Source organism: Bison bison, unplaced genomic scaffold (genome assembly GCF_000754665.1).
Source record: "Bison bison bison isolate TAMUID 2011002044 unplaced genomic scaffold, Bison_UMD1.0 scf7180017864146, whole genome shotgun sequence".
Lineage (NCBI taxonomy): Eukaryota > Metazoa > Chordata > Mammalia > Artiodactyla > Bovidae > Bison > Bison bison.
The window spans coordinates 11,908,626-11,920,779 of NW_011494718.1; the positions used below are offsets into that span (position 1 = coordinate 11,908,626).

General features: G+C 38.5%; 1 protein-coding gene across 1 annotated transcript in view; it reads left to right on the top strand.

The window, feature by feature from the left end:
• Positions 1–350, top strand: part of C2CD4A (C2 calcium-dependent domain containing 4A) — a 1,878-nt gene extending 1,528 nt beyond the window's left edge. Inside the window, exon 3 of the mRNA XM_010840802.1 lies at positions 8–350. Coding sequence (XP_010839104.1) covers positions 8–299 — 292 coding nt within the window. The 3' untranslated portion in view covers positions 300–350. The remainder of the gene's footprint in view (positions 1–7) is intronic.
• The last annotated feature ends 11,804 nt before the right edge of the window (positions 351–12,154 follow it).

Below are 12,154 nucleotides of genomic sequence, written 5' to 3' on the forward strand. Positions count from 1 at the left end.
GGGCCAGCGGGCGCCTCCGTGTCCGGTTGCTCCGTGCCGAGGGCCCGGCTGGAGGAGCAGCCGAGCCCCGCGCCCCCGTAGGCTGCAGAGTCAGCTTCATCCTGAAGCCGCGGGGCGCCGTGGTCCGGCGGAGCCGCAGGGCAGTCTTGGAGCAGGACTTGTGCTTGGACGGGCTCTCGGAGGACGAGGTGCGCCGCCTGGCCGTGCGCGTCAAGGCGGAGAACCCGGGCCGCGGGCTGCAGCGGGGCCGCCTGCTGGGCCAGGGCGAACTGCTGCTGGGCCCCCTCCTGCTCCTCTGAGGGCGCGCTCTGCCGCGGGGCCTCTCGGACACTGACAGCCGCTTTGTACAAAATAAATGTGTTTTCATTCTTCTCCTCAGGTCTTTGTTTACTCAGGTCCAGTATTGGCAGAGATGATGTTGGATTAATTACCATGATAAAGGATGCTATATTTTGTGTTATTCAGTCGCTAAATAGTGTCGCAGTCTTTGAGACCTCACGGACTGTAGCACTCCAGGCTTCCCTGTCCTTCATTATCTTCCGGAGTTTGCTCAAACTCATGTCCATTGAGTTAATGATGCCATTCAGCCATCTTCATCCTCTGTCAGCCCCTTCTCATTCTGCCCTCAATCTTTCACAACACCAGGGTCTTTCCCACTGAGTCGGCTCTTTGCATCAAGTGGCCAAAGTATTAGAGTTTCAGCTTCAGCATTGGTGCTTTAAATGAATATTCAGGGTTGATTTCCTTCGAGATTGACTGGTTTGATCTCCTTGCTGTCCAAGGGACTCTCAAGAGTCTTCTCCAGCACCACCATTCAAAAGCCTCAACTTTTTGGCGCTCAGCCTTTATGATCCAACTCTCACATCCATACATGACTATTGGAAAAACCATAGCTTTGGCTATGAGGGGGCTTCCCTGGTAGCTCAGACTGTAAAGAATCTGCCTGCAATGGATCAGGAAGATCCCCTGATCTTACTTAGCTTATCTTACTAGTTCTTCATTGCCTGAAGAAGGCAATGGCACCCCCCAGTATCCTTGCCTGGGGAATTCCACAGACAAAAGAGCCTGCAGGCTACAGTCCAAGGGGTTGCAGAGTCAGACACAACTGTGACTAACACACACACACTTGTCTTTGTGGATATTTTGTGTATATACTGTCAACATTATTTTTCAGTAAACAGTATGGAGTTTTGCAGTGGTGTTTCCCAATGTGGATAACCAATGGCATTTCCTGTGTTACCCAGGGTCTTATTGAGAGATAATGAATCATAAGAAGTATTAAAGTTAGAGGGTTTCCTGATGGTCTGTTTGCTCCAATATCCTCATTTTGAAGTTTGTTCATTCCACAACATCCATTGAAACCATCTTAGAACATGAACTACTTTTGAAGCATTGTTTCAGACCTTGATCGAGAAAATGAGATGGAGAGAGAGAAACTGACTTGTTAAAGGTCAACAGTGAACTGTTCGTAGGAACTCCAATCTCGTACTCTTGGCTACATCTTGGAAAAACGTAGAAAGAATGAAACCATTTTAATATTCTGAGCTTAAATAATAATTGTCATAGTTTTACAAAAATCAACTTATTTAATTCTTAAAACAACCTTAAAAACTGGTATGACTATATCCCCATTTTACAGATGAGAGTATGGAGGTACAGAATAAAGACAAGAAGGATTTGCACCTAAGTGATCAGTATTTTCCTCATAAAGCTGTATAAGTAATACTACAATGTCTGAAAAGCTTATCTTACTAGCGTTGTGAAACTGCAACTTATACCTGAAATTGTTGACTCTGAGGCTGAGGTCTCCTCACATTTCTCACCCTCCAGTAGAAAAGCAAATACATTAAAATGAGTGATTTATCATCTCAAGCTGCTGACATCAGGCATTGAGATGAGCTGGGTCTACAATTGACTGAGGTGGAAACTAAGGACCTCAGAGTCATAGATAAAAGGGGTACCAGTCTTATTGGCACCAGGTGAGCTAATGTGCTAGGGCAGAGTCAAGAGTACCTATAATGGTATTCTTCCTCCTCTGGCTTCTGATGGTAATAATAGGTTTGTGTGGTGGTTTAGTCAGTTGGGCTTCCCTGGTGGCTCAGCTGATAAAAGAATCCACCTGCAATGTGGGAGACCTGGGCTCCATCCCTGAGTTGGGAGGATCCCTTAGAGAAGGAAATGGTTACCCACTCCAGTAGTTTGGCCTGGTGAATTCCATGGATAGTGTAGGCCATGGGGTCACAAGGAGTTGGACATGACTGAGAGACCTTCACTTTTTTTTTTTTAAGTCACTAAGTTGTGTCTGACTCTTGGAACCCCATGGACTGTAGCCCACCAATCTCCTCTGTCCATGAAATTTTCCAGGCAAGAATATTGGAGTGGATTGCCACTTCTTTCTCCAAGGGACCTCCCCAACCCAGGGACAGAACCCACATCTCTGGCATTATGGGCAGATTCTTTACCACTGAGCCACCAGGGAAGCCCAATAATAGGTTTACTATCTTTTAAAGGATGATTTTCCTTCATCCCTCAAATTCATTGCCAGCCAGCCATATTACTTCCTTTCTTATGCATATAGGAGGAAAATGTATCCTAAATGAGGGCTGAAAATATTTAAACATGTGGTGTACTGTTAAATATGACTACATTATCAGTCTGGGTTTGGAAATGGTTTCTGCTTTTACTAAGCTGCTGACAGTTTTATCCATTGGTGCTCATGAAAAATGCTATTTAGAAAAGAGTTTCAGTTTTAATAATAGCCCAGGCATAAACTGAAGATGGGTTATTATGATAGCTATTTATAATGAAATTCACTGAACAAATGTGAAGAGTGTGAATTCATTGACTGTCAAAATCAGTCACATCTGGAAGTTCAAAGTGATTGATTGACTAAATGATTGATGACATCATGGTAGTTCATATCTTTAACACGTTCTTTTATCTACTCACAGTCACTGTTTCCTTGGTCTTCAAACCAATGCTTTAAAAAAAAATATATATATATATATGGCTTCCTTGGTGGCTCAGACAGTGAAGAATTCACCTGCAATGAAGGAGACTCAGGTATATAATATATATAAAACCTTCTTAATCATTTAGAATTTAATAATTAGAATTTAGAATTGGTACAGTGACTGAGTTCACATATGCAGTACTTTAAAAGGAAAATATTAATAAATGGAAATTGAGAACAACCTGGGTATTTACAATACCATCATGTTTTTATTTTTTTTTTAAATACAAACAGATTGCACTGATGGCTCAAATCATACAATTTATTCCAGAAAACACTATAACCATGATTGACACTAGATTATATACAAGTAACAATTTGGGGACAGAAGTGTAATTTTATTAAGAAGGTAAATCGGTGCAAATCAGGGACCTAAGTTTTCCATGAAATAACAGTTTGGGAATACCCAAACAGAATCTCCATTAATGTTAAGTCACAGTTCATTAAATAATATAATAGCCTAATCAAAAAGATTTTAAATGACTTAAATAGAATCATTAATCATAAAACCATGTAATGTTAGAGTTGAGAAGAATGCTGAGAATCATTTTGTACAAATCTATGTATCATAGAAGAGGACCAGAGAGGCAAATTGTCGATTGCCCCATAGTATACAATTAGTAAAAGAGCTATTCACGCAGTTCTGTCTTCATTTTGCTCTTGGACCAGTGTTTCCAAGAAAGGAAAAATACTTGTGCATAAATTATTTTAAGACTGATCTAATGTGAATTTTTTTGCATTTAAGGAATCTTATTTAGAGCTCATTTTTGTGAGGACATCAGTCTTTCTAGGGGCAAATTTGGTTTCTATTTTGCTGTGCTCTAGTGGATCCCTCGAGTGTTCTGGCAGTGGGTCTGTCTTCTTCCTATTGGACCATTTCAACCAATCCAATGCCAGAACACAATGACCTTGATGTGTGCTAATACCAGATGACAGGAAGAGTCACATCACAAAAAATAACTAAATATAGCTATCTGAGCATAAAAGGTGCCAAAATATTTTAGATTAAAAAAACAAAACAAAAAAACTTTCCCAGTAATAATGAAGCTGGGTGTGTGTGGCAACAGTTTGTTGGTTGCAGAAAACTGCTTTAAGAGTTCTCATGTTTCCAGTTGAGCTTTAGGTACCCATATCTTTCCCGTGAATGACACAGCACAATCCTGTCTCTTTGTGGTTTAATATCTGAACATATTAAAACAAAAACAAAAACCTGTACAACAATGGGAAATATGTCGATTTAAATAGCATTAAGTGCAAATTTAAAATCAAATCAATATTTTGGTCACTTAGCCTTGCTAAGACAATGCATTCTACATCTAAAATATTAGCTTTGATATGACTGAAACATGCCTAGAATATTGTTTCTTTAGAATCTAATTTTCTTTTACCCAGACTTCAACAATTCTCCCTAAATCCATCCCCAGGACCTAGGTAAAAATTACTCTTTTAGTCAAAGGTATTTGAGAGACAGAGCAAGAAGTGGGTACTATGTGATCCCTATGACATTAAAATAATAAAAATATATAAGTGGATAAAAAGGTACCAAAGAGGTTCATTTAGAACATCTATCATGTTCAAGATGCTACATTTGTAGATGTAAATAAGACATAAAATGTCCTTGCTCATAGGGAATTAAGTTTCTAAAGCCAGGGGAAGAGACAGACAATAAACAAATCATTTTAGTAGTGTTTAAGAAAATCAAATGTGCTAATGGTAAAGAGCATGACTAGCTAGGGTGAAGGGGTACCTTAGATTGGATGGTTAAGAAAGGCCTGTATACTGACACTGAGCCTCTTGTGGTTACATACATATTACTATCATATTTTAATCCAATGTCCTGATCTGAGGACTTCTTGACCTCCCAGGGGATCTGAGAAGTGTTTTCCTAGGAATTCTGCTATTAAGTTATCACTAGTGAGAAATACTTCCTGTGGGGTTCAACATTTCTATGTAGGAGATCTGCCTCCAAGCTTATTAGTTCAACAGATGAAATTGACTTGAGGCAGCCAATAGAGTTTATAAACCCACTTTTCACTGCAGTGCATAATTTAGCACAGCAAAATCCCATAGCTAAGGATTTATTATGGTGCCATGAATAGTCTTGGCATTAATTTGAGAGGATTACAAACTCTGGCCAGATTAGGCCTTCAGGATATTAGGAAGCAAATAGCAACATGATTTTTTTCTGCAATGTTATAATTTTCAAACAAAAATTTTAAAATATTTATTTATTTTAATTTATTTGGCTGCATGAGTCTTAGTTGCTGCCAGTGGGATTTAGTTCCCTGACCAGGAATTTAACCCAGGCCCCCTTGCATTGGAAGCATGGCATCTTAGCCACTGAACCACCAGGGAAGTTGGAGTCTTAGCTCCAATTTTATCCTTATATGCTTAAATCTTCTCACAGACAATTTGGGCTAGTTACTCGTAGTGTACCTGGGGTTAGATGCTGTAGTCTGTCTCCTTCAACACACAATTCAAACCCTTATTGCTTTAATTTCTGTGCTATAGAGGCTAGAGAATAAAAAGTTGCCTTCCCAGGCCCCTTTTCAGCTAAGGACAGCTAAGCAACTCACTGTGGCCAATGAAGATGTGGGGAAGTCAGCAGGTGGTGTCTCTGCCCCTTCCCTCTCCCTGCTAGGACACAAGGTACCTGAGAAATGGCAGACATCATGAAGGACAGTAAAATAACCTTTGTTGTTACTGTTCAGTCACTCAGTGGTGTCTGACTCTTTATGACCCCATGGATTACAGCATGCCAGGCTTCCCTGTCCTTCATCATCTCCCAGAGCTTGCTCAAACTCATATCCACTGAGTTCCTGATGCCATCCAACCATCTCATTCTCAGTCATCCCCTTCTCCTCCTGCCTTCAATCTTTCCCAGCATCAGGGTCTTTCCAGTGAGTCAGTTCTTTGCATCAGGTGGCCAAAGTATTGGAGCTTCAGCTTCAGCATCAGGTCTTTCAATTAATATTCAGGATTGATTTCCTTAGGAGTGACTGGTTTGATCTCCTGTAGCACAAGGGACTTTCAAGAGTCTTTTCCAACACCATAGTCTGAAAGTGCCAATTCTTTGGCACTCACCTTTCTTTATGGTCCAATTCACACATCCATACATGACCACTGGAAAAACTACAGCTTTGGCTAGATAGACCTTTGTTGGCAAAGTAATGTCTCTGCTTTTTAATATGCTGTCTAGGTTGGTCATAACTTTCCTTCCAAGGGGTAAGCGTCTTTTAATTTCATGGCTGCAGTCACCATCTGCAGTGATTTTGGAGCCAAAAAAAATAAAATCTGTCCCTGTTTCCATTGTTTCCCCATCTATTTACCATGAAGTGATGAGACCGGATGCCATGATCTTTGTTTTTTTGAATGTTGAGTTTTAAGCCAACTTTTTCACTCTCCTCTTTCACTTTATTCAAGAGGCTCTTTAGTTCTTCTTCACTTTCTGCCATAAGGGTGGTGTCATCTGTCTATCTGAGGTTACTGATATTTCTCCCAGCAATCTTGATTCCAACTTGTGCTTCATCCAGCCCAGCATTTCTGTATGGGCTTCATCCAGCCCAGCATGATATATTCTGTATAGAAGTTAAATAAACAGGGTGACAATATACAGCCTTGACGTACTCCTTTCCCAATTTGGAACCAGTCTGTTGTTTCATGTCTGGTTCTAACTGTTGCTTCTTGACCTTTTTTGTGTAGTTCTCTGTATTCTTGCCACCTCTTCTTAATATCTTCTGCTTTCGTTAGGTCCATACCATTTCCGTCCTTTATTGTATCTATCTTTTCATGAAATGTTTCCCTGGTATCTCTAATGTTCTTGAAGAGATATCTAGTCTTTCCCAAATGATCTTAGCTCCCCAATAACATCACCAATCCTCCATGCTAGCTCTGGACAGCCTAAACTCAAAGTTCCTGTTTATGAGACAAATACATCCTTTACCTGTTTCAGCCATTGTCAAGTATTCAGATGTATATGAACACAATCTTAACTGATACAGACAATATCCGTTTTACAGAGAAGGACATTTCTTTTTTTTTTTAATTTATTTTAATTGGAGGTTAATTACTTTACAATATTGTATTGGTTTCTACTCAGAAGAATTTAAAAAGTTTCATGAGGTCTTGCACTGAGTAAATCATGAATTTAATTACAGACCTCTCAGACCTCCATGCTCACTGCTTTTTTCATATCTCATTATCTTTCCTCATGTAAGCTATTAAAAAAAAATTTTAAGTACAATTGGCATACAATAAATGGCACTTGTTTCATGTATACAATTTCATGAGTTTTGACATACACATGCACCCATGAGACCAACACCAAAATCAAGATAATGAAAGTTCCTGATTCCTAATAGCTTCTTTATGCTCCTTTGTAATCCCTTTCTCCTGCCCTCTTCACCTCCCCTCTCTGGTCCTCAGGGAACCATCTGCTTTCTTCACTACAGATTAGTTTATAAAATTTTATGTAAATAGAGAAATCATATATTTGGAGTCAGTGGGAGGATTGCCTTCTTTCATGTAGCATTAGTATTTTGAGGTATATCCATATTTTTTCCATATCAATACTGTGTTTCTTTGTATTGTTAAATGAAGGGCTATTGAATGAATAAACCACAACTCTTTTTATTCACCTGTTTGTAACTATTTTCTATTTATTCCTTGTACTTGTTACTTGTTTTTTTACCCCTTTTCCTTCTTTTTCTGCATTGTTTTGTTTTAACTGAACATTTTATAGGATTTCATTTTCTCTTCTCCCTCTTTATATCAGTTATATTTCTTTTAAAATTTTCTTTAGTGGTTGCCTTGTTGCTTGCAGTGTACATTGACAACTATTTGTGTGTGTGTTAGCCCTTAGTTGTGTCCAATTCCTTGCAATCCCATGGACTGTAGCCTGCCAGGATCCTCTGTCCATGGGATTTCCCAGGCAAGAATACTGGAGTGAGTTGCCAGTTGTTTCTCTAGGGGATCTTCTCAACCCAGGGATCGAACCCGGGTCTCCTGCATTGCAGGCAGATTCTTTACCATCTGAGCCACCAGGGAAGCAGCTAGAGAAAAGTTGACCCCCTGATGGATAAACAGCAAGGCCCTACTGTATAGCACAGGGAACAACTATATTCAATATCCTGTGAAAAACCATAATGGAAAATGAATATATATATATATGTATATACATATGTGTGGGTATGTGTGTGTGTGTATGTGTATATATATATGCATATATATATAATCACTTTACTGTAAAGCAGAAATTATCATCATCTTGTAAATCAACTATACTTCAATAGAATAAATTTTTTTAAAAAAGAAAATCTGACCCCATTTAGGAAGCTAGACTTGCAGAACCAGCATCCACCTATTAATGGAGATTTAGATTGTTTCTAGTTTTTTACTATTCCAAATAAACCTACTATGACTATTCATGTACAAGATTTTGTGTGAGCATACACTTTCAGTTCTCTTAGGTAAATACCTAAAGTGGATCATCATATAAGAAAGTGACAAAATGGTTATACCATTTAACTTTCCCACCAACATGTCAGAATTCTGTTTGCCCTACATCCTCACCAAAGCTTGCTCATATAAAGATCTTTTGAAGGAAATACATATTCAAATTTCTATATATATATTTTTACATTTTACAAAGTTTCTATTCTGTTGCTTATGTGTTGTTATAAGCATGTACCTCAGTCCCCTCAAGAATTTTGATGACAGTTTTACTTTAATAATTAAAATGTAGCATTAATAATTAGGCAAAGGTCTCAATTAGGGCGGAATTTCAAAGTAATGTAACCATTATTATCTTGATATAACATAGCTATAAAATATCTTGGTGCATTAAAATAATCCTAGAACATCAGAATTTTTAAAAATATTCAATGACAATTCCTTTCAAGTTTCATGAATCATTGAACTTCTTTCCCAAAGCCAGTAATTTAGTTGTTTAAAACAATTCAGATAAAAGAGATTTACCATAGATCAGGATCCAATTTTGTGAGAGTCAGTTAAAGGAAATAATTATATTACTAGAGAAAAGTCTGAATAGATGGAGCTTAGAGACACTGTTACTTTTTTGGTAGGTAGGTTAATAGAAATCATCTTTGTCAAGGAATTGACAATCTCTTATTTCTTTTCTGTATCACCCTGAAGCTGGGAGAGCAGAAATACGAGCTATCTGGTGCCATCAGAGCTAGAACACAGATGCAGGGCCAGTTTCTGACAGCCATTAGTCCAAGGTGCCACTCCACATACAAATCTGGGCCTGGAGACTGTAGCAACTCTCCAAGTGGTGGTTATTGACAGTAAATTCATTTTTTTTTTTTTTTTGATGTAAATTCATTTTTTAAAAGAGGAGTTCATGTTCAAAGTCAGAGGGACATGGATTCCAGATCTCAGCTGATGTTTACTATCCATGTCTCTTGGTCACGTCAGTTAGCTTTTGTAAATGTCATTTCTTCATTAGAACAGACGTAATAATGTTACCTACCACATAGGATTTGTGTAAAGATTAAAGGAGATAATGACTTCAATGTCCTCTGCACAGGGCCTGTTATGTAGAACCACTCAGTAAATAGTGGTTCTATTTTTGGTTTCTTCATAACGGATGACATTTCTGGACTTTTCCCCCAAGCTTCTGGAATGCTCAATAGTTGCTTATCCTGTAGCTGGAACCCGACATCTAAGGGATTTAGTAGATAAGTTATATGAATCATTTGAGGAACAATACAAATTGCCAAAGCAAATGTTACAAATAATAGTGCTCTAGACAAGGATTCTTAAAAAGGGGAATTGAGAAATGAGAAAGGCTCTGACTTTTATTTAATACTGATGTTCCAGACATTGTACTAGAGACACAATCAGTGTTAGATATCTTTGTGCCACTGCCAAGTGATAAAAAGACTTTTTAACAGCCACGACATGGAAGCAACCTAGATGTCCACGGACAGATGAATGGATAAAATGTGGTACCATATGTGCAATGGAATATTAGTCAACCAGAAAAGGAAAGAAATTGGATCATTTGTAGTGATGTGGATGAATTAGATTCTGTCATACAGAGTGAAGTAAGTCAGAAAGAGACAAATATTGTCTATTAATGCATATATGTGGAATCTAGAAAAAATGCTACTGATGAACCTATTTGCAGGGCAGGAATAGATATGGAGACGTAGTGAACAGACTTGTGGACATGGGGAAGTGGGAGGAAGGAGAGGCTGGTATGAAGTGAGAGAGTAGCACCGACATGTATACAATACCATGTGCAAAATAAGTAGCTAGTGGGAAGCTGCAGTATAGCACAGGGAGCTCAGTACTCTGCGACAACCTCGGGAGGTGGGAAGGGCCGGGTGGGAGGGAGGCGCAAGAGGGAGAGGATATATGTATACTTACAACTGATTCACATTGTTGTACAATAGAGTACAACACAACCTTGTAAAACAATTATACTCCATTAAAAAAATAGATTCTGATGCTCAGAAAAGATGCATTTCATATGGCTGGTAAAAGGAAAGACACTGATTTGGAACTGAGTGCATATGACCACTTCACAGGCCCACAAAGAGTCAGATGCGTCTGACCGACTAAACAACAACAACATATGACCACACAGCCTCTACTAAACTTTGGGTACCCAAGAGGTGGATTGGATTTGGGTTTAAACAGAAAAGGGAGAAGGGCAACCTTAAAAAGGAACTAAGTTTTGAATCCAAGATAAGTAAACTGTGTTCTGGAAACACTGCTTCTTAAATCCCCAACAGCCCCTGGGAGCATCTTTGGTGACCATGTCCCACGTGTGGAGAACTTTGGCTTGCTGAAGTCCTGGCATGTAAATTAACTAAAACATAGATACCACTTTGCCTTGCAACAATTAGCAGAAAGTAGCTCATCCTATGTTAGCAGTCAAGATTTATTCACTCAAAACATCATGTCGCCCAAGGACAACATTATTTCTCCATCTTTTAAAGATATTTTATTGCATGATTAACTATGTATTCAGCAGTAGTTCTAAGTATGAGCTTTTCTGAAAAAAAGGACAAATCAAAGGTTTTCACTTAAGAAAAAAATGACTGATTTTGAACCAAGACAGATATATTACTTTTTATGTTATATAACTCATTTCTTTAAACTTGGGATTGAGACTTGAGAGTTCTTTATTGGACCAAGGCCCTGAAATGTGACAAGTATTTACCATCCTTAAACATTTTAAAACATTTGACTTTTTTGTTTTAATTTGTATTTGGAGTATAGTTGATCTACAATGTTGTGTTACTTTCTGCTGTGCAGCAAAGTGTATCAATTATACATATACATATATCTTCTCTTTTTAAGACTCTTTTCCCATATAGGTCATTACAAAGTAGAGTTCCATGCTATACAGTAGGTCCTCATTAGTTATCTATTTTGTACATAGTAGCAAACACTTTCAAAATGTCAATTTAAATAAAGAAGAAGGTAAGTCTGTGAAGATAATAGAATTTAGATCAACTTAGAAAAATGTTGCTCAGTGTCCTCGTTTTATAGATGAAAAAAGTGAGATCAAACAGTGAAAGGATTTTGCAGAATCATATTGTCAGGTAGTGACATATCTTGACTCCCAATTTAGAAACCCTTCTCCCTTCATCTGCCATAATACTAACTATACTGGTAGACTGTTAAGTTTTTGTATTATTAAAGAACATTTTAACAAATGATCACCATCAAAAGACAACCACAGTTCTGCTGACCACTGCCAAGGACAGACCCTCTAGTCATCTGTTGCAATCCAAGGAGGCCAGTCCACATGGCAGGCAATACCAAGTTTCCACTGAGTCAGGGATCTCCTTTGTGTTCTTCTGCACTGGCTTTTGGAACTCAAGTAAAGGCCCTTTCATTTCAGATGAAATTTGTCTTGATAGATTGGACCTAGGCTGGTCCTTGGAGAGAGATCAAGCCCTTTGGAGTGGGAGCACTGACTCCAAGACCCTAGACTACCAGAGAACTAACCATAGGGAGTATCAAATAGTGATAACTCACCAAAGGAAACCACTTGAATACAAGACCTGGCATCACTCAACCACCAGTAGCATCCTGTGCAGGATGCTTCATCCAAACAATAAACAAGACAAAAATACAAACCAAATCATCAGCAGACAGGATTAC